The sequence below is a fragment of the Scomber scombrus genome, chromosome 19, assembly GCF_963691925.1.
Source record: "Scomber scombrus chromosome 19, fScoSco1.1, whole genome shotgun sequence".
Lineage (NCBI taxonomy): Eukaryota > Metazoa > Chordata > Actinopteri > Scombriformes > Scombridae > Scomber > Scomber scombrus.
Window position 1 is genome coordinate 24,594,938 of NC_084988.1, and position 20,615 is coordinate 24,615,552.

Below are 20,615 nucleotides of genomic sequence, written 5' to 3' on the forward strand. Positions count from 1 at the left end.
AGAAGCAAGGGGCCTGTGTCACAAAGAGAGATCAGTGAGTTAGTTAACCTACTAACTTTGTCCTTTACTCTGAATTTCTGGTGTCATAATGCTGCCTCAAACAGCTTGTAAAAATGACTTAATAAAAAGCTATGTGCATCATAATTAATATTTAACTCCTTCATAATAGGTCATTCAAGGTATAATATCAGAAACCTAATAAATGTTTGTCACGTGACCAAGTGTGCACAATGGCCAATAAAAAGATAGCAGGCAGTTAATTAACCATGCGCCAGTTATGAGTAATTAAGGAATTGAACTCTTGCTTTTCACCTTTGATTAAAATATTGCTTCATTGTCACATGGTGTGTCCGCTGTGCTCTGTTCATGCTGGCAAATAATTTGCTGAAAGTAAAGTGACAAATTTAGGTAAAAGACTGAGAAGAGTCAAGAAGTTTACCATTTGAATTATAGAGAAATCTGAAATGACTGGTTTACAAATGCTTTAAACACATGCATTCATCATGACATGCAAATGTTAGCTATAATAGTGTATATAGATATAGATATTATATGTAGATATAGTATATTGTCCAGTATTAACTTATCACAGATTTGTACTGGTCTTTTGTCCAGACTGAAATGTCTCAACATCTCTTGAATGGATTGCCATTAAATCTGACATTCATGAGTCCCAGAAGACATATTGTAAAAACCTCAGTGATCCTCTGACTTTTCCTCTAGCACCATCATCACTTTGAAATTGCAGCCTGTCTCATACTTTGGTTTTGGACCAAATACCTTCAAAACTAATGTCATTACCATCAGTCTCATGAAACACCAGTATGTTCATATGATCATTTAGAGCAAGTAAGCTGACTTTTTAGTATTTAGCTAAAAGTAATGTGGATGTAGACTTGTCCAACTGTAAAATGTAGTAATGACCAATTACTGCTAAACCAATCATAATAGAGAGGAAGGGGTTGTACTGTAGTCAGACACTGGTAATCTGAACCAAGTTTTTTATCAATCTTTGTAGAGGTGCCAAAAAAGCTCCCCAGGGATTGTCCTGGAAAATCATTTTAAAACTTTTTTTTTTTAAACTTAACACCCATGATGCATGTATGATATGTAGCCTACTTAGTGGCTGCAGCATCATTATTACTTCATAGTAACCCATCTGCTTCTGGCTGGTTACCTGAGGCTGCTGCTGTGTACACACTGAAATCATGACGGGAAAAAGAAAGTCATTTTCTATCAGTGGAAAACATGTTCTCCCCAAAGCTCATGACGAACTGCCAAAAACAAGCCAACGAGATACAGAGACGCAGCAGCAAAACAAACATTTAAAACAGCTGCAATGTATTTTTAAAAAGTCAATAAAATTCAGCAAAACAGCAAAGTTGTCCATTTCATTACTTTATATGCATGTAAGAAATGAAAGAAACAAATGCCTATTAAATGGTCATTTGCATGAGAAATAAAGAAATAGAAAAATATGTGGTTATAATAATCATCCTTTTATGATAATTTTATGATAATTAATTTGACCCGACAGACATGTCCACTATTAGTGGTTTCCACTGTACTGCACTGCTGTATTGCATTGTAATCTATTTCAATTAACATGTGAATTTGTGTCATTATTATAAATCTAATTGTCTGGTTTCATGTCTTGTTATATCTGTTAAGACATTGTGTTATAAATGTCCTGGATACTGTATAAAGGACTTTAATTGCTATAGTTTGATTGCCTCCATTAAAATCTAAACGCAATACATCACAATCATCATTCATCACTCTGTTCTACTCTTTTGATCCTGCGATGTTAATGAAGAACATAAAGAATAACTGTTCATTCTGCAAGAATCTTGATGGCTCACATTACTTATAGAATGACAGACTGAAAGAGAGAGAGTGGGGATGGGTGTGGAACAATGTGTTCTCTGTTTGCTTTAGCAGCCCCACTAACCTTCTACTCCCTTTCTCCTGCAGCTCAGCTATACGTCACCGAAATTTGCTATAAGTCAACTTTGTGTGTGTGTGTGTGTGTGTGTGTGTGTGTGTGTGTGTGTGTGTGTGTATGTGTGTGTGTGAGTGAGAGCATATGCGTGTGTGTGTGTGTATGTGTGTGTTCAGTGTAATTGAAATCATTCGTGGACTTTCCTGTCTGAGGATCTGAGGCTGTGCACTGGCTGAGAGCCAGAGTGTGCACTGCTTCCACAGTTATCAGCAAAATCTTGAACTTTGGAAATCATAGTGCATTTTGCAGAAAAAAGAGACGCAAAGGTTACAGTAATCTAACACAGAGGGGAGGAAGGAATGAACATATTTCTTAGGGTCAACAACTGATGAAAATACTAATCTTGGAAATCCTTTTGAAACACAGGAAGTTGGAGTCAACCACCTGCTTTACTTGGTCTTCAAAACAAAGATCAGATTCAAATATGACACGAGGCTTATAGCAGCTGGTTTTTCAAGGCTCATAGGTCAATAAAGCACATTCAGCAAGTTAAAGTGCTGGAGTCACACATGTTCTCATTACCAGAAAGTAACAGCTAACCTGAGGGGAGCACAATTTATGAAACATTGAACACACCAGACCATCTTATTTTTGATCCTCTGGTTGGTTTTAGAATTAGAATAGAAACAATTACTGTTGAGACCTTTACATAACACCAAACTGAAAATACAACTTACTTATACTAAGTAAATGTTTGTGACTAAGGTGCTGTCTCTCTGTAGTAGCTATTGACTGGAGGCACTATGAGGCAGCAGGGGCTAAATATCATGGAAATATGTAGCTTGTAATTAGCTGAATTGGTTTGGGTTGCTGTAGCGTCCTCTGTGGTGTACCATTAACTTAACTGAGAACAGCCTATAAAGATGAGTAATATAAGGTCAGAGGTCACTTACTCGCTTTCAGAACTTTCAATCGCACATTATGGTGTGCATTCAGCAAATGGGGGTGTGGAGTTAGAAAGAAGTGAGGTTACCCATGGATGTAAAAATATTTCTAGTTTCTGAGTTTGCTTCTGCAGTAGTGTTTCCCTTGTTGCCCTGTCAGCCCACAGACTTTACATTGTGATGTCATGTCACAGATTTTTGAATCAGTTTCACGAGATCGAGACGAGACGAGATTTTAACTATATTTTTAATAAAACTTCAATGAGGAAATACATGACTGTTCTTTTATTTAAAATTCACAAAATGGAAATTGAATTGAAATGTTTGAGCTAATCAGCTTGTGATGAATCACTTTTTTCTACTTTCTAAATATATAATTATCATATGCAGTATGCAGCACTGTAAAAGGTTTCCCCATATAGATATTTTATAGATGGATAATTTTGGTATTTATGGAAATAACAACCATAAATACAAAAATTAGATACAATCACAAATACCAAAAAGTTAATTGTAAAGAGTAGAAACAATTCTAATATATAAATATAAATTAAATAAAGAATCCAATTATCACAAATTATAACATATTGCTAATAAAAAACACAGAAATAAAAGTAAATTGCACAAATCATGTATCACATAAATACACAAGTTATAATTTGCTAGTGTGAATCATTTTACTTTTTGCATCATTAGGCTTCCATAGCTCCGCTAGAGTCCCTGCTACTCCTACCTCAGGCTTTCAGTGTAGAGACCTGAGGTCAACTTAACTTGCTCCTCTCCTCATCTCCTAATTTTGACTGAGATCTTCTCAGCATGTAGACGCTGCAACAAGGTTAATGATCCACACGTGACATTATAAAAAGAAGACATGACGTGCGAATGATCGATAGAAAACCGATCATCTTTTTTTCTTTTTTTTTGTGCGCCCCTTAATTATAGCTTCGCGAGACAAAATTCACGTCAACGAGAAATAAAATTGCATTTCCCAGGCTTGGTGAAAAGGTAGCATAAATTCAAGTAGTAAAACATAAGCAGAATTCAAATTACTTTAAAAAAAATAGAGAATCTAAAGAATATTGCTGTGGTTTCAGTAGAGCTATCTTTGTCATTTAGCAGATTTCTAAATCTCCATGTATCCCCTATGCAGTACAACAAAGCTGACTCAGGATGTAGTAAATGTAATTTTAGCAGTTGGAAAGTTTTTGAACATTTTGGCACAGTGGTTACATCCTGAAGCTTGTGAATCTCACACCTCACAGGCAGCTCTGGGCTGGAAGAAAACAATAGATATGGCTGTCAGTGATATTCAGGAGAGTTACTATCGATTAGATGAGTGTAGTCATGTCTGTGTTACTTATCTCTTATACTTATTCCTTATATATGTGCAGTGCTCTAGAGGGTTCGTGTGTGAACAGTAAGGGGCTTGGTGGCTAAAGGTCAGCTAATCCTGCTGTACAGAGTTGGATTGAAGCCGAGGTCCCAAGTAGCAAAGAAGCTTACTGCAACAACACATCTCTCCAGACTGCTTTCTTTCACTTTTTCTTTCATGTCAACTGGTCTGTTTTTATGCCTCTCTATCTTAGTGACATTGCTTGGCTGGCTGTGCCATACTGTATGAACTGGCTTGCTTTTGTCTGGTTTTATTTTACCTTCAGTCCCAATAAACAAAATCATAATGAGTGTCAGACAATCTGACAGCCAGTCCTTCTGTACACATCAACTATACATATGTTTCAAAATGATATCACAAATTTCTTCTTTGGCCAAGAAATAATGAAATTGCAAATACACCCATTTAGTAAAACTTTTTAGCAAGTATAGAGGATGTCATAAACTAGAGATTGTAAAGCCCCCTTAGGGCTATAGAAACAAAACTGACATGACACAATGTAGTGTCTTTCATCCCATTGTTTTGGTTAGGGTTAGGATAATAATTTAACAGTTTCGGTTTAGTCTTGTGTCTCAGGTAACAGTGTACACTGCCTGCTCAGCACCAAACAGCAAACACACAAAGTTAGCAATGAGCATGGTGAGCATAGTAGAACATTTAGTAGCTAAAGAAACAGATATTCTTCTCAGGAGCTGGTGGAGACCAAAACAGAGCTTTAAGACGAGAGTCAGTATTGTACTTACATTCATCAGGTGGACAGAAACATCAAAAGAATTCTAATGTTTCTCCTTGTCTGCTAGACATAGGCAACTGTTTGCTAACATGTTTGACATATCAGTTCATAACATAATATGTCAGATGTTGTGTTCAACCAAGGCAGGTTTAATGTAGAATATTACATGCTTATATGTATATGTTGCATTCTTGCACTACATTATTTGCCATGCTAGCTGCAGGACTCCAGGAATGGCATTGTTAGTCGGTTGGTCCACCACTTTGGTTCAGACTTTAGTATCCATAAAATCGGATTTAGAGATTTATGTCCAGCATAGAAAGAATTGCAATAACTAGGTCCAGTATTTGGACAACATTTCATATTGTCTAGTACTTTAGTTTATGACCAAAACAATTTACATTCCCATTAGGCTGAGCTGTATTTTGTGTTTATTGCTAATTAGCATGCTATCATGCTAAACTAAATAGGTGTTTACCTGAAAACGTCAGCATGTTAGAACTGCATTTAGTTGGAACACTGGTCACAGTATATGACTGTAGACTTTTAATCTTGTATTAAAGTAACTACAAACTTTCCATGAGATCAGGCTCAAGGATTAGTTTAGTTTTTTGGCTAACTGTGTGTGTGTGTGTGTGTGTGTGTGTGTGTGTGTGTGTGTGTGTGTGTGTGTGTGTGTGTGTGTGTGTGTGTGTGTGTGTGTGTTGTGTGTGTGTGTGTGTGAATGTATTCAATACTTCTCACAGGTGTGTTTATTTTTCATGTTAATCCGGCCTGTGCACATTATATCCAGTGATAAATGACCTTTTATGCACCAGAAATTCTTTTGTTATTTTTTACTGTTCTGTAAGCAGCTTGTACATTCATACACGGATTTGGGAATCAACAACTACAACAGTACAGTTTTAGGATTAGTTGGATTAGCTAGAATCTGTTTGGGAAAATCAACAATGGCGTTCTCAGCCGTATGTGGAGATTAAGCTTGAGAGGGCTGCTAAACATCTGAAAAACGTGCCAATCAAGGCTCCATAAGGAGACACAGGCAGCAGTGGAACCTAATATTAATGGAGAGTGGAACACACTGGTCTGGAACCAAGCTCAGGTAACCTGGATCACTTAGCTGGAACATGGGGACACTACTATTGATGTCCACAGAACAGGATGATGTTTAACATAAGCCTACATAGTGTTCAATTATAATAATAATAATAATGCATTATATTTAAAGGCGCCTTTCAAAGCACTCAAGGACACCTTACAAGGCACATAAAACATGACAACAGTACATCAAACAATAAAAATCAGGTAACGTTTAGTGCAAAGATAAATAAATAAATATGAATGTGACTATAAAGTGCATCAGTACAACAAATAAACAAGAACGTGATTGCATAGTTAGTGTGAGACAGAGTATGCCACTCTGAATAGGTGCGTTTTCAGGCGGGATTTAAAGGTGGAGACAGAGTCAGAAGTGCAAATGTCTGGTGGGAGAGAGTTCCAAAGGCGGGGGGCAGATCGGCTGAAAGCTCTTGACCCCATGGTAGTTAAGTTGGCAGATGGGGCAAGGAGCTGGTTGGCAGAGGAGGATCGGAGAGTTCGGGAGGGTGTGTAGATGTGAATCAGTTCCGAGAGATATGATGGTGCCAGGTTGTGAAGGACCTTGTAAGTGAGGAGTAGAATCTTAAAGGTAATGCGGGATTTGATAGGGAGCCATTGAAGTTGCTGCAGGGCAGGAGTGATGTGTTCAATAAATGGGGATGTAGGAACAGTGGAATTGTCGATGGACATGGAGAAAGTGTTGAGTGTTGCTGAGGTTGATCTGGTACCAATGAGGAGGACCTCAGTTTTTTCGCCGTTGAGTTTAAGAAAGTTGAGTGAGAGCCATGATTTAATTTCCAGTAAGCAGTCAGATAGGGCGATGGGTGGCAGAGTGGAAGAAGGCTTAGTGGAAAGATAGAGTTGGGTATCATCAGCGTAACAGTGGAATTGAATATCAAATTTCCTGAGAATATGACCAAGAGGCAGAAGATAAATAATGAACAGGAGGGGGCCAAGGACAGAGCCCTGGGGAACACCACTAGAGACTGGGGAGGAGCCGGATCTCAGGTTCTTGAATCGAACAAACTGTGTGCGGTCACATTTATGCTTCCTCTCTTTTTTTCTCTCCTTTAGATGCATCAGCCAACTACATCAGACAGCTAGAGAACAAGGTGAGGATGCTGGAGGATGAAAACAAGCAGCTGCTGACAGAGGTAACTACTGCCACTATCAGTGCATGTTTTAATCTCTTTGCACAGTACAAAGAACAAAACACATAAGTGAGCTTGACTGTGCTGCAGCTGGCCTTCACGGTTCAACATGCTCATGCAGCACTGCACTGTCAATATATGGAATTTGTGGTAAACTGGCAAGAACACTTTGACTTATATTGTCTTATAAGTGCTTGTTGTTACCGCATGATATTCTAGTGTAATCAGTGTATTGACAGACATGCTGTATGTCCACACTCACTATGACTCTATGGGTTGTGGTTTCATTGTGGTGAACTGGTAGCCACAGTGATGATGTATGTTCTCCCACTGTTTAGTATCATTATAGGGATATCATAGGAATTCTATACACAACCTTTTTGAATGTTTCAATACTTGTTGATACTGCTTTGTTTTTTCATGTTATCCAACTGTATAATGTTATGCATCAGCTACAGACTTCATGAAATATATTGGGTAGAGTCCATGACATTTTTCACATGCTTGCTATGTCTATGCACATGGAATTGGAGTTGGATAATCAAGCCACTTAATGAAATGTGATACATTGTACTGTATATGACATTTCCTTTTATTCAGTTGGTGTGTTTGTCCACAGATGTGTGTCAGCAGCTGGAGGTAAAAATCAGGTTTTCTGGAGGCTGAACTGTAATTTTACAGACAATCTCATTATCTTTTAGTTAACTCCATCTTCAGTTTCATTACCATCATCGTTTTATATACTTCTGCTCTCCAACTGGAGAAAGGGTTTAGTGTAAATTGATATTTATTTCCAGCACCAGTACCAATAATGTGTTTTGGGGGATTTTAATTAGGATTTTTCAGTTAAAAAAAGATCACAAATCTCAAGCGCACCTCTCTGTTCTCTATCTGTGTGTCTTTGTGTCTCTTTGGCAGCCGAATGGAGGAGAAGTGAAGACACTGAGGAAGGGTTTATCCCTTTATCATTCAGAAAGTCAGCTCTCACAGTTCCACGACAACATGTACAACGTACGTACTCTACTACACTGATAACGAGATATGTGTGTGTGTGTGTGTGTGTGTGTGTGTGTGTGTGTGTGTGTGTTTGTGTGTGTGACTCTGACTCAATAACATACTGTAGGCAATAACAGCCATGTCTCATAATATTAAAAGCTCATATCTGGTTTATTGAGCTTTGCTTGTTCCTCCCTCTTCTTTGAGTCCTATATTTCTCCCTGTGCTCTTCCCATCTCTAAATTTAATTTAGTTCAATCGTATTTATTTTGTCCCCAGCATATCTGGTCACCCTGTTATTACATGTTTAATACTGAGCTCATTTCCCTTTATGAGTGACAACAATCAACAATCATGTCCCAGCTGAAATTACAGGGTTAGAATGTACCAGTAGGAATGTAAATGCTGGAAAAACAGCTGCAGCTGAGTATCAAACACTCAAATTTCTGTTATTATCTATAATATAAGGATCAATGCTGACAGTTTCACTGACATGATGATAAACTAAAGACAATGTGAGATCTCTACACCAGATGCAGGATATCCGATCTCATCTATCTAAGTCTGTCTGTCCCACTGATTGATCCTCTTCTGCTTTACCGCAAACACAGCAGGTCTACTGCTTCTCCTGTCGCCACGGGAATGCACACCTACCTCAGCAGAGCTACTGCTTCCTCTCATACTGTCTCTGCTTACTCCTCTTCATGTCTTCCTCTCCTGTGGAGTCGTCTGTGTTTATTTGCAGAGCAGTGTGTTTCCTCTTTTTTGTGGTTGTGCTTTTGTTTTTCTACTGCTGGATGTTTCTGTATTTCTACATTCTTGCCTGTCTGTTTACTCCATGATAACAATGATAGTGATTGTGATCGGTGCCTCCTACCTCTCTAGGGTGCTTCTCGGACCCCCAGTGGTGAACCCTCCCCCACAGGGATCTATTTCCCCCCAGGGCAGAAACCAGAGGCTGTTGTCCATGCCATGAAGGTAGGCCTCATGTCTGCTACATACCAACCTCAGGTATACTAAAAAAAAGTATAGTATATTAACGCTGATTATGGATCAAATTAGCATCACTTCATCAGCCTACAGAACTAATTTGTTCTTATCTTTGTCATTATTAGAAATATGAGATGTCTTCAGTTTCTTACAGTTTAATGCTGTTCTGCTTTGTCTAGTTGTGAATCTAAGCCTTGCATTGAACTAGTCAGTCACCCATTCTGGATCTAAGCATGGTTTTTATAAAGATGACTGTATATAAGCTTAGAGGGCAGTACAAAATAAGGAGGTGGACATTGGAGAGTCAGTGGGTGTGTATTTACTGTAAGTGGATACACAGCATTTGATTTCTGGTAACAAGCCCCTGTTAAATGACACCAGCTTCCCCCTAGTGTTTGATACATGCCACAGGTTTTATTAAGCCGCCTGAACTCTGGATACTTGCATTTATGAAGGACATTAAAATAGTTAAAAACTTCAAAATGTCAGTTACTCAAGTTGAAGTGTCGACTTAAAACTGTATTTTATATCAAACAGAAATGTACATTCCATATTGTTTATGTGTGTGTCTGTGTGTGTCTAGGTGTTGGAGGTCCATGAGAAGCTCGACAGGCACAACTCACAGGAGTATGATGACGATCTCAGTGAGAAAGAGAAGGCTATCGTCAGAGAGATGTGCAACGTAGGTGTCAATATGGAATTTCTGTCTTTCTTTGTCACACAGTATATAAAGTAACATATGATACATACAGATGCAGCTGTTTGAATAAACATGTGTTTTCCAATGGAATAATATTGAGAATATCATGCAAAGGGGGGTGTGTGTGTGTGTGTGTGAGTGTGTGTGTGTGTGTGTGTGTGTGTGTGTGAGTGTGTGTGTGTGTGTGTGTGTGTGTGTGTGTGTGTGTGTGTGTGGCGTCCTCACTCTCTGCTTGTGATGGTCCAGTGCATTTAACATTAACCCAAGAGAAAAAAGGACGCTATTCATAACAAAGACAACCTGACCTATTAATTTCTCTCTCTCCCTCACACACACACACCCTCACTTTTCCACTTTTCTTCACACCAAACACTTTTTTTACGTTTAATAAATACTTGCACATGAGCAATTTAATTAATTGTTATTATCAGAAAATCCCAAGAAAACACCGAAACCAACAATGTTAGTCCATCTCTCAGTACTTTCTGCCCTTACTTCTCTGTCTATTGCACTCAGCTACAATCCCACTAGTTTCTACTGAAGACGTAAATTATTAAAGATGCATCACAAATATAAAGCTTCTTTTTTTTTTAAAGGCTCAGTAATTTCCTGAAACAGCTGGTCACTTTAGTCTTAAACAAGCATTACTCAAACAGGAGGAAATAGTGCTAGTGAGTATTTACAGCAACAGGATGGTGCCTGCTGGAGTTTTTGGACAACAATGGAGCACTATAACACTGAGGAATAAGATGTATCAGGCTAATGATACATAATAGATCCGTTTGTTGTTGGTTTGGTCTTTTAATGGAATTTGTTATTGTCCTATACACTATTCACTTTTAGTCATTTCAGACCATTTGTTAAATATTATTTGCACATGTTTTGTTCACATATGTACAGTATTCTACGTTATACATAACATACAATCCTCTAATCCTTCCTGAAAAATGACATGATATAACTTCTTCAACTGAAGGATTTTTTTGTTGCGGAAGATGTTCAGTATATATAGTAAAATGAAATATACTGTAGATAAATAATAAAATAAAATAAAAATAGAAAAAAATACATAAATTCAAATGACACATGGGTGCAGCATAATGATTATTATGGTTCATAAGAATATATTTCAAAGCTGTGTATCCAGAGATGGATTAGGCATGATCATTATGAGAAATTTAAAAAACACAGAGAAAGGTTGCTCCATGTTACTGTGGTAACTACTGAGATTACAAGCATAGATAAATAACGTATGAATGGTGCAGTACAGTAACAGATATGATCAAAACAGTGCGAATAGGAGGTAAAAGCAGTGGATTGAGTTTGGGGTATATTTTTTTCATTTATTGGTTGAATATCATGTTCTTATAATTCTGTTTGTGGTATATTCTGATTTCTGTCAACAGCTGTTTCCTATGACTGACTTTCAAAGTATGGTCACTGTTTTATTTACTCTGATGTTACTGTCTGACAGCGTGTTGTTTCTCCCTCTCAGGTGGTTTGGAGAAAGCTGGGTGATGCTGCCGGATCCAAGCCTTCCGTCCGGCAGCAGCTCTCAGGCAACCAGTTCAAAGGACCTTTATAGTTGTCAAACAAAAAGAGAAGACCTGCAAACCTATATTACCAGTTTGGACTGGAAGCCTTCAGCACAGTGTTTTCTCTCTCAGCTGATGAACTGAGACCTCATCAGCCTGAACTAAGCTGAGTTATAATGGATGTTCACTTCATAGTACTAAAATGCAAACACCAGAACACTATGGCAAGAACAAATTTGGTGCCATTAGAAACCAAACAGCCAATATAAATGTCTGGATCATGGACATAGATGTATAAAAACTTGTAGGAATTTTTGAAACCTGGATTTGGATTTACCTCTCATCGTTTTGGAAGCGGAAAATCCAAATGTGAGAAATGTGTATGGCGATTGGATGGAGTGGAAAAGCAAAAGTCAGTCACCGCAATGTACTGTCAATCCAGTGAACATACCCCAAACTCTCTCCTCAAGCCTCTTTAAAGGTACAAGAATTCAACCTAGAGAAAAGAAAAACTTAATTCTGGAAATATAAAAATACATTTGTGTAGAAAAATAATTGACTTATATTTGAGGACAGACTCTGGAGGATTTCCGAAGTGACTCAAAGTTTCCAGGAGGTCATTAGAAAGACTCTAGCTTCAAGCACTTGCGCATGTGTGTATTCACTCAGCTTTGGTGGCTGCCACTTTGCCACCTGTATTGTCCAGCAGGAGTGTGCTCCAATAACCTTTTGCATTCGCACAGTGACTCATCAGCTCTCCAGGGACCTCCGTTTGCATCGTGATGAGGAAAAGGATGCTATGTATTTAAACAGTCCATGGGGTTTTTGTCTGCTTTGTTAGCCAGACCTTCCCATCAAAACGTCCTTTTCATTTCTTGGAAATGAATGGCGCTGACTTATTGATCATGTTGTTTACAGTGTGAACGCACAGTGATTATTCAGAAAGTCTATGAAGGACTTAAGTTGACTTCATCAAAGCTGGTCACAACCTTCACTTTGTGTTTTAAAGTTCACTTGTCAAATAGCCTTTTGAGGATCGACTCTCATATATGCAAGTTATCTTTTTAAAAGTTTATATTTGAACAGTAAAAGTACTCATGTGTACACTAACACTACTGGCTTTTGGTTCTATACCTCCTGTACATAAATGTAGTCAAGGTCAAGAGGTGATCCCTGAAAACTTACAAATGAGGCAATAAGGATTCCTGTCATGAGGAATGCCATACAATACATAAGGCTGGCAGTCCCTACATATGCCTATCAGTAGCATATGATGAGGTGTGTCAGTTCATGCCAGGGTGGAATGAAAACTTGTTAACTGAACTTTCTGTGTAAACGTAGGGGGGGAAAATCCAGACAGTCAAATTGACCAATTAAATCATCAATGATTAAAGACAAACTAACTTTTCACTCAGGTTGTCATTGGAAAAAAAGCATGTTACCTTAAGGATCTTAATTTTTAACTTTGAATTGGAAGATTTAGGTCAAAACACAGCACCCTCTTTCATTTGATACCCCTAACAATGTAGATTTTCAGTCTGAACACTTGCTCATGTAGTATTTTGTCCATTTTGTAAACAGTAGTCATCAATACTATGAATCACCTTTCATTCAAATATACAGTATTTTAATTGATTTACACATTTCAGGCTGGTGTTGGCAAAGCTAGAATAAATGCAGTCATCAGTTTTTATTTAAGTGTTACCTAGCAAGCTCATACAGTAAACAAGTAAACAAGACTTATGTACAAATCAGCTGCTTAAAGAACTTTTTTATCGGTTAATGACAACTAGTAGCTTTTTGCCTTTTGTGTCCAGTATGTTTGGTGGAGCTGAATAGCAGCATCTTTAAAAGAACATAGTAGCCTGAATACTGCACACACACTGTTAAAACTGCTACCAGTGCTTTTCACAACAGGAATTTGATTTAGGAGCAGATTTTGCATAGTGTCCCTCTTCCAAAATGCTTTAAGGTGCACTGACTGGGAAATATGCTTGCACCTGATTGACTGATATCAATTTCATATCTGTTTTTCCAGTTCAGAGAGTGGACTGGGATGTTTTTAGTCTAGCATAGCACAAACTAAGCCTCAATCAAAATAAAAAGTCTTTCCAACATCTAAAAAACAGTCTTACTTACAAGCTAGAATGCTAGCACCCAGCTGCTGTTGGTCAATAAGTAGCTTCACTGCTAACTTCTCTGAAAAAAATGGCAATATATAATTATGTTGAATTATATATCTATAATTCTGTTTAAATGGACAATATGCAGTACACTGTGTAAATAAGACAGCTTAGAGGAAGAAATGTTTTTTCATTTTTGGTCGGACATCCTACACCTTTTTATGAGCTAAGTTAGGCTTGTGCTAAGCTAGGCTAAATATATCTTCATCTTAATTGATGCAGTCATCTTCTCTGAGTGTGAGTAAGACAAATAAGCACATTTCCAAAATGTCAATGTTCCTTTTATAAATACATTAAGTAATCCAGCAGATCATTCTGCTTAGCTTATTTTGTAAGTGTCTACTACAGTGTTATCAATGTTTAATGCATTATAAACATTGATAATATCGTCCATTTTTGATATTTCACAATTTCAAGCTAATTTTGATCATTTAAGGTGACTTGGCACTGCAGTTACATTAACTTTATTACAGTGGCCATTTTGAATGAAGCATACATCACAAAGGAAAAGCAGGACAAGTGAGGGTTTCCCTTTGAACTAAGAATTAGCAAACATCAGATACGCTAAGTAGCTACTAGTATATTAGACTTCAAAATTTGAACATTGCTTATGTCCTTCTTTCTAATATGTTTTGCCATGGCAAATCTGCAAAATCTATTCCCATCAATTTATTCCATGTTTGTATGCACCTTTAACAACACGTCCAAGCTGTTTGTTTCCTAAGTGTGAGAGAAGCTCAAAATGGCTATTTTGGAAATAAGGGCTGGGTCTGAAATCACTCCTTATTTACTATATAGTTCACATTTTATATCTGCCATTTTATTTGAGTGCCCAAATTCTGAATATGTAAATGTTTTCACTATATAGTCTCAGAAATTCTACAATGGAAGGGAATAGAAGTGTCCATGTACACTACTTTCTGACAACAATTCGACAGGTTCCCCATCACCCCACCACACACAATGATGAATGGTTAGTAACTGTCCGAAATTTCAATTTAGTGGTCACCATAGAGTTTGGGCATATACAAAACATGAAAAATGAAACTTATTCATTTATTACCCTTTACCCCTGCAGTGCTAAGATCTACCTACCTGGATCATAAGTATGTGTCTTAACAGTTTGTATACCTTATTACCTCAATTTAATAGACACTTGTAAGATAGAAAATTGAAGGAGAACATTTTTTAGGATGATGCTCTATATACTGTACAGTCATGTATTACAGTGCACACCTATTTTGCTCATTCTCACATTTGTATGAAATTATTTTCTATCAAAGATAGAATTTCCTGTGAAATTCTTTAAGTTGAACACATTGGTAAAGATGTTATGTGTGCACCATGTGCTGTCTATTTCTTAAATAAGGCCATGCTGTTATGTCCTATTATTAAATAAAATATTTTTTTCACAACAGGCATTTGACATGGCACAGAAGGTAAACACAGGTGTAATCAATTATATTAATTACAACTACATACCATTTAGATTAGCCAGTCTAAAGGCCCTGCTATTGTGCATTCTGATTCACTGAAATGGCTTACTTGGACACTTAATGGACCCATTGTTAATGTTATCAGTTTTACCTGTGCATTTCCTGCTATTACAAGTCAAAATGTTTGCTGTGAAAAAGTGAGTGTGGCTCGAATACCTGAATCTAGCTGGTGACTTGTGTTTGTTGATTAACCCAAGTTTCATATGGTCACCTGAAGTTGCAGCCACTTATACAATATGAAAAGTAACCATTTTAATGAGTAAAAAAACGAAAGAAATATATGGTATCAGGATGTTTCTATTTGAAGCCAATTCTTTGGCTAAAACAAATTATTGTTATGCAGGTCCAGAGAAAATACATCAGATGAATTATCTTTGGAAATTTGCGGAGTGACCTTTGTTCAAAACCTTTAGCCCATTATGCATAAATTTGCTCGCTTTTTTAATTTCTTGAGACCACAAAGGTATCTTTTAATATGTTGAAATGTTTGGGGGAAATGGATATTTTCTTATGGGGACATTCAAATGCACTGCTTATTTTGTACCTCATTGAGGTACTGACTTAGATCTAGTCATGAAATATTCCTCTGTAACGGTGTATTTTAGAGAAGGAAAAGAGCTGTTTATAAATACATATTTCTCATAGTTTACCATGGAGTAGCACGCTTTTATATTTTTCAATAAGCTGTATGTAGCATAAAATGTATTTTAGCAATATATGATAATGATATGAGATAACTGAAAAGCCACTTTTAGAGGATTTTGAAATAAAATTGAAGTATACTGTCTTTGTAAATCTATGTTGGTGTCAGTGACTGTGTGATGTATGCTTGTTGGTACATGAAATAGCAACTTTTGCATTATTTTGCATATGGTTAATTACAGTATGTAACAACAGGGCGTAACATTTACCTGATTCTGTGACTAACTCAGGAGGTGAAACCAAAAGCGACTCAGGGGTCAGGGAGATTCAGGCACAGGAACAGTCTTTACATTAGTCTGAGGGCAGGCTTACAGCCAGTCCCAATCAGGCAACAAAGCTATAAAGACTGGGTAGATCGAAAGGTCCAAACACAAGCCATTCTGTATTAAATATAAGATGATTTGGAAATGTCCAGTATGTGGATATTCATATGCAAAGTACATACACTATAAATGCTGTAATTTACCTTATATGAGCCTAGACTGCCTCCCAGTGGCTTAAAATGAACATTACATTACATTTCTTAAAAATAGTATATGTGTATTCATTCTGGATCTGTGGGTGATGAAGACAGGATGATCCTTATTACTGCAGGACATTTGGTGTATTCAAATGGTGTATTCATTAATATTCTCATTTTAATAATACATTTTAACAGCAATGTTCCCCACTGTATGTTGTCTCCCTCTGCTATTGATTTGTCTCTTCTCTCCTCTCTCTAAAAGACCAATGAGAAAAACAGGGATTATAGCATCAGCACTCACCTCACAGTGCATGGTGTCTCCTCTGCAGTCCTTTGCTGGTCTATTTTCTCCTTGTTTTTTCCTCTTCTATCTTCTCTCTAAAATGAAAATGGCAGACAACATAATAGTGAATAAACAACTAACCAGAAGAACTATTCATCTGAATAAAAATTCTGAACAACTTCTGTCAAAATCTATTTTTTGACAAAGTTCACTGTGAAAGAAACATGTTAGTTAAGATAATAGAAATCACAATATATGTATCTTAAATGAGAGGGTACACGGTATACTTGTATGTATTAATACATAATTTCGAGGTACATAAAGTTGACCTGCCTAACCGACGTCATTGTCATGTTTTGGAATAATGTTTTCATTATTACATTTCAGACTACAATCAATACAGTAATAATGGATATTTTAACATTTATTTATTGTTTTCAGAGGCTCACCTACACCAAGAGTAAACCTAGGTTGTATCAGTACACAAGTTAATGTAATTAAGAAGAAATCATGTCACAAATGTGTGTTTGTGTGTGTGTGTGTGTGTGTGTGTGTGTGTGTGTGTGTGTGTGAGTGTGTGTATATGTATGTGTGTGTATGTCTGTGTATGCACAGTTTTGAATAGAATTTGTTTCAACTTGCCAAACAAGTCCACGGGATCATGGCGGTGTATTTGTATGTTGTCATACTCCCTACAACTATTCTCAGATATGCCATGAGATGTCAAACACAAAGGTTCTACATTCCATTGACCTGTTCTGCCTATAGTACACAATTTCATTTTAAGATGTTGTCCAACTCATTTAGGTGTTCTTCAATTGAGAAATTTGTGAAATTAGCGCAAGGATAATGTACCCCAAAACAACAGTCTTGTTTCTCGAAAAATCTGCAATCTGAAAAGACAGAAAGAGCCTGGTTAGCTCAGTCGGTAGCGCATGAGACTTTTAATCTCAGGGTCGTGGGTTCAAGTCCCACATTGGGTGTACGGCTCCTCCTACACAGCATATTCAGATTCATACATAATGTATGCAGATTTTTGAATAGAATTTGTTTCAACTTGCCAAACAAGTCCACGGGATCATGGCGGTGCATTTGTATGTGGTCATACTCCCTACAACTATTCTCAGATATGCCATGAGATGTCAAACACAAAGGTTCTACATTCCATTGACCTGTTCTGCCTATAATACACACTTTCAATTTAAGATGTTGTCCAACTCATTTAGTTGTTCTTCAATTGAGAAATTAGCGCAAGGATAATATACCCCAAAAAAGCAGTCTTGTTTCTCGAAAAATCTACGATCTGAAAACACAAAAAGAGCCCAGTTAGCTCAGTCAGTAGAGCATGAGACTTTTAATCTCAGGGTCGTGGGTTCAAGTCCCACATTGGGAGTACGGCTCCTCCTACACAGCATATTCAGATTCATACATAATGTATGCACATTTTTGAATAGAGTTTGTTTCAACTTGCCAAACAAGTCCACGGGATCATGGCGGTGCATTTGTATGTGGTCATACTTCCTACAAGACATTCTCTGGTATGACATGAGATGTCAAACACGAAGGTTCTACATTCCATTGACCTGTTCTGCCTATAGTACACAATTTCATTTTTAAGATGTTGTCCAACTCATTTAGGTGTTCTTCAATTGAGAAAGTAGCGCAAGGATAATGTACCCCAAAACAACAGTCTTGTTTCTCGAAAAATCTACGATCTGAAAAGACAAAAAGAGTCCGGTTAGCTCAGTCGGTAGAGCATGAGACTTTTAATCTCAGGGTCGTGGGTTCAAGTCCCACATTGGGCGTACGGCTCCTCCTATACAGCATATTGAGATTCATACATAATGTATGCACCGTTTTGAATAGAATTTTTTTCAACTTGCCAAACAAGTCCACGGGATCATGGCGGTGCATTTGTATGTGGTCATACTCCCTACAACCATTCTCAGATATGCCATGAGATGTCAAACACAAAGGTTCTACATTCCATTGACCTGTTCTGCCTATAGTACACACTTTCATTTTAAGATGTTGTCCAACTCATTTAGTTGTTCTTCAATTGAGAAATTAGTGAAATTAGCGCAAGGATAATGTACCCCAAAACAACAGTCTTGTTTCTCGAAAAATCTACGATCTGAAAAGACAAAAAGAGCCCGGTTAGCTCAGTCGGTAGAGCATGAGACTTTTAATCTCAGGGTCGTGGGTTCAAGTCCCACATTGGGCATACAGCTCCTCCTACACAGCATATTCAGATTCATACATAATGTATGCACAGTTTTGAATAGAGTTTGTTTCAACTTGCCAAACAAGTCCATGGGATCATGACGGTGCATTTGTATGTGGTCATACTCCCTACAACTATTCTCAGATATGCCATGATATGTCAAACACAAAGGTTCTACATTCCATTGACCTGTTCTGCCTATAGTACACACTTTCATTTTAAGATGTTGTCCAACTCATTTAGTTGTTCTTCAATTGATAAATTTGCGCAAGGATAATGTACCCCAAACAACAGTCTTGTTTCTCGAAAAATCTACGATCTGAAAAGACAAAAAGAGCCTGGTTAGCTCAGTCGGTAGAGCATGAGACTTTTAATCTCAGGGTCGTGGGTTCAAGTCCCACATTGGGCGTATGGCTCCTCCTACACAGCATATTCAGATTCATACATAATGTATGCACAGTTTTGAATAGAGTTTGTTTCAACTTGCCAAACAAGTCCACGGGATCATGGCGGTGCATTTGTATGTGGTCATACTCCCTACAACTATTCTCAGATATGCCATGATATGTCAAACACAAAGGTTCTACATTCCATTGACCTGTTCTGCCTATAATACACACTTTCATTTTAAGATGTTGTCCAACTCATTTAGTTGTTCTTCAATTGAGAAATTTGTGAAATTAGAGCAAGGATAATGTACCCCAAAACAACAGTCTTGTTTCTCGAAAAATCTACGATCTGAAAAGACAAAAAGAGCCCGGTTAGCTCAGTCGGTAGAGCATGAGACTTTTAATCTCAGGGTCGTGGGTTCAAGTCCCACATTGGGCGTACGGCTCCTCCTACACAGCATATTCAGATTCATACATAATGTATACAGATTTTTGAATAGTTTGTTTCAACTTGCCAAACAAGTCCACGGGATCATGGCGGTGCATTTGTATGTGGTCATACTTCCTACAAGACATTTTCTGGTATGACATGAGATGTCAAACACGAAGGTTCTACATTCCATTGACCTGTTCTGCCTATAGTACACAATTTCATTTTTAAGATGTTGTCCAACTCATTTAGGTGTTCTTCAATTGAGAAATTAGCGCAAGGATAATGTACCCCAAAACAACACTCTTGTTTCTCGAAAAATCTACAATCTGAAAAGACAAAAAGAGTCCGGTTAGCTCAGTCGGTAGAGCATGAGACTTTTAATCTAAGGGTCGTGGGTTCAAGTCCCACATTGGGCATACAGCTCCTCCTATACAGCATATTGAAATTCATACATAATGTATGCACCGTTTTGAATAGAATTTTTTTCAACTTGCCAAACAAGTCCACGGGATCATGGCGGTGCATTTGTATGTGGTCATACTCCCTACAACTATTCTCAGATATGCCATGAGATGTCAAACACAAAGGTTCTACATTCCATTGACCTGTTCTGCCTATAATACACACTTTCATTTTAAGATGTTGTCCAACTCATTTAGTTTTTCTTCAATTGAGAAATAAGTGAAATTAGCGCAAGGATAATGTACCCCAAAACAACAGTCTTGTTTCTCGAAAAATGTACGATCTGAAAAGACAAAAAGAGCCCGGTTAGCTCAGTCGGTAGAGCATGAGACTTTTAATCTCAGGGTCGTGGGTTCAAGTCCCACATTGGGCATACAGCTCCTCCTACACTTCAGATTCATACATGATGTATGCACAGTTTTAAATAGAATTTGTTTAACCTTGCCAAACAAGTCCACGTGATCTTGAAAGTGCATTTGAGCATGTTCATACTTTGAA

General features: G+C 37.5%; 1 protein-coding gene and 4 non-coding genes across 5 annotated transcripts in view; all 5 read left to right on the top strand.

The window, feature by feature from the left end:
* Positions 1-15,948, top strand: part of LOC134000379 (coiled-coil domain-containing protein 85C-A-like) — a 36,488-nt gene extending 20,540 nt beyond the window's left edge. The window contains exons 2-6 of the mRNA XM_062439699.1: positions 7,185-7,264; positions 8,180-8,272; positions 9,143-9,235; positions 9,831-9,929; positions 11,443-15,948. Coding sequence (XP_062295683.1) covers positions 7,185-7,264; positions 8,180-8,272; positions 9,143-9,235; positions 9,831-9,929; positions 11,443-11,532 — 455 coding nt within the window. The 3' untranslated portion in view covers positions 11,533-15,948. The remainder of the gene's footprint in view (positions 1-7,184; positions 7,265-8,179; positions 8,273-9,142; positions 9,236-9,830; positions 9,930-11,442) is intronic.
* A 2,812-nt stretch (positions 15,949-18,760) lies between these two features.
* Positions 18,761-18,833, top strand: trnak-uuu (transfer RNA lysine (anticodon UUU)). The gene has a single exon. It is a non-coding gene; the product is annotated as a tRNA-Lys (tRNA).
* A 336-nt stretch (positions 18,834-19,169) lies between these two features.
* trnak-uuu (transfer RNA lysine (anticodon UUU)) lies at positions 19,170-19,242 on the top strand. Its single transcript has one exon. It is a non-coding gene; the product is annotated as a tRNA-Lys (tRNA).
* Positions 19,243-19,588: 346 nt separating this feature from the next.
* On the top strand, positions 19,589-19,661 carry trnak-uuu (transfer RNA lysine (anticodon UUU)). The gene has a single exon. It is a non-coding gene; the product is annotated as a tRNA-Lys (tRNA).
* Positions 19,662-20,417: 756 nt separating this feature from the next.
* Positions 20,418-20,490, top strand: trnak-uuu (transfer RNA lysine (anticodon UUU)). Its single transcript has one exon. It is a non-coding gene; the product is annotated as a tRNA-Lys (tRNA).
* The last annotated feature ends 125 nt before the right edge of the window (positions 20,491-20,615 follow it).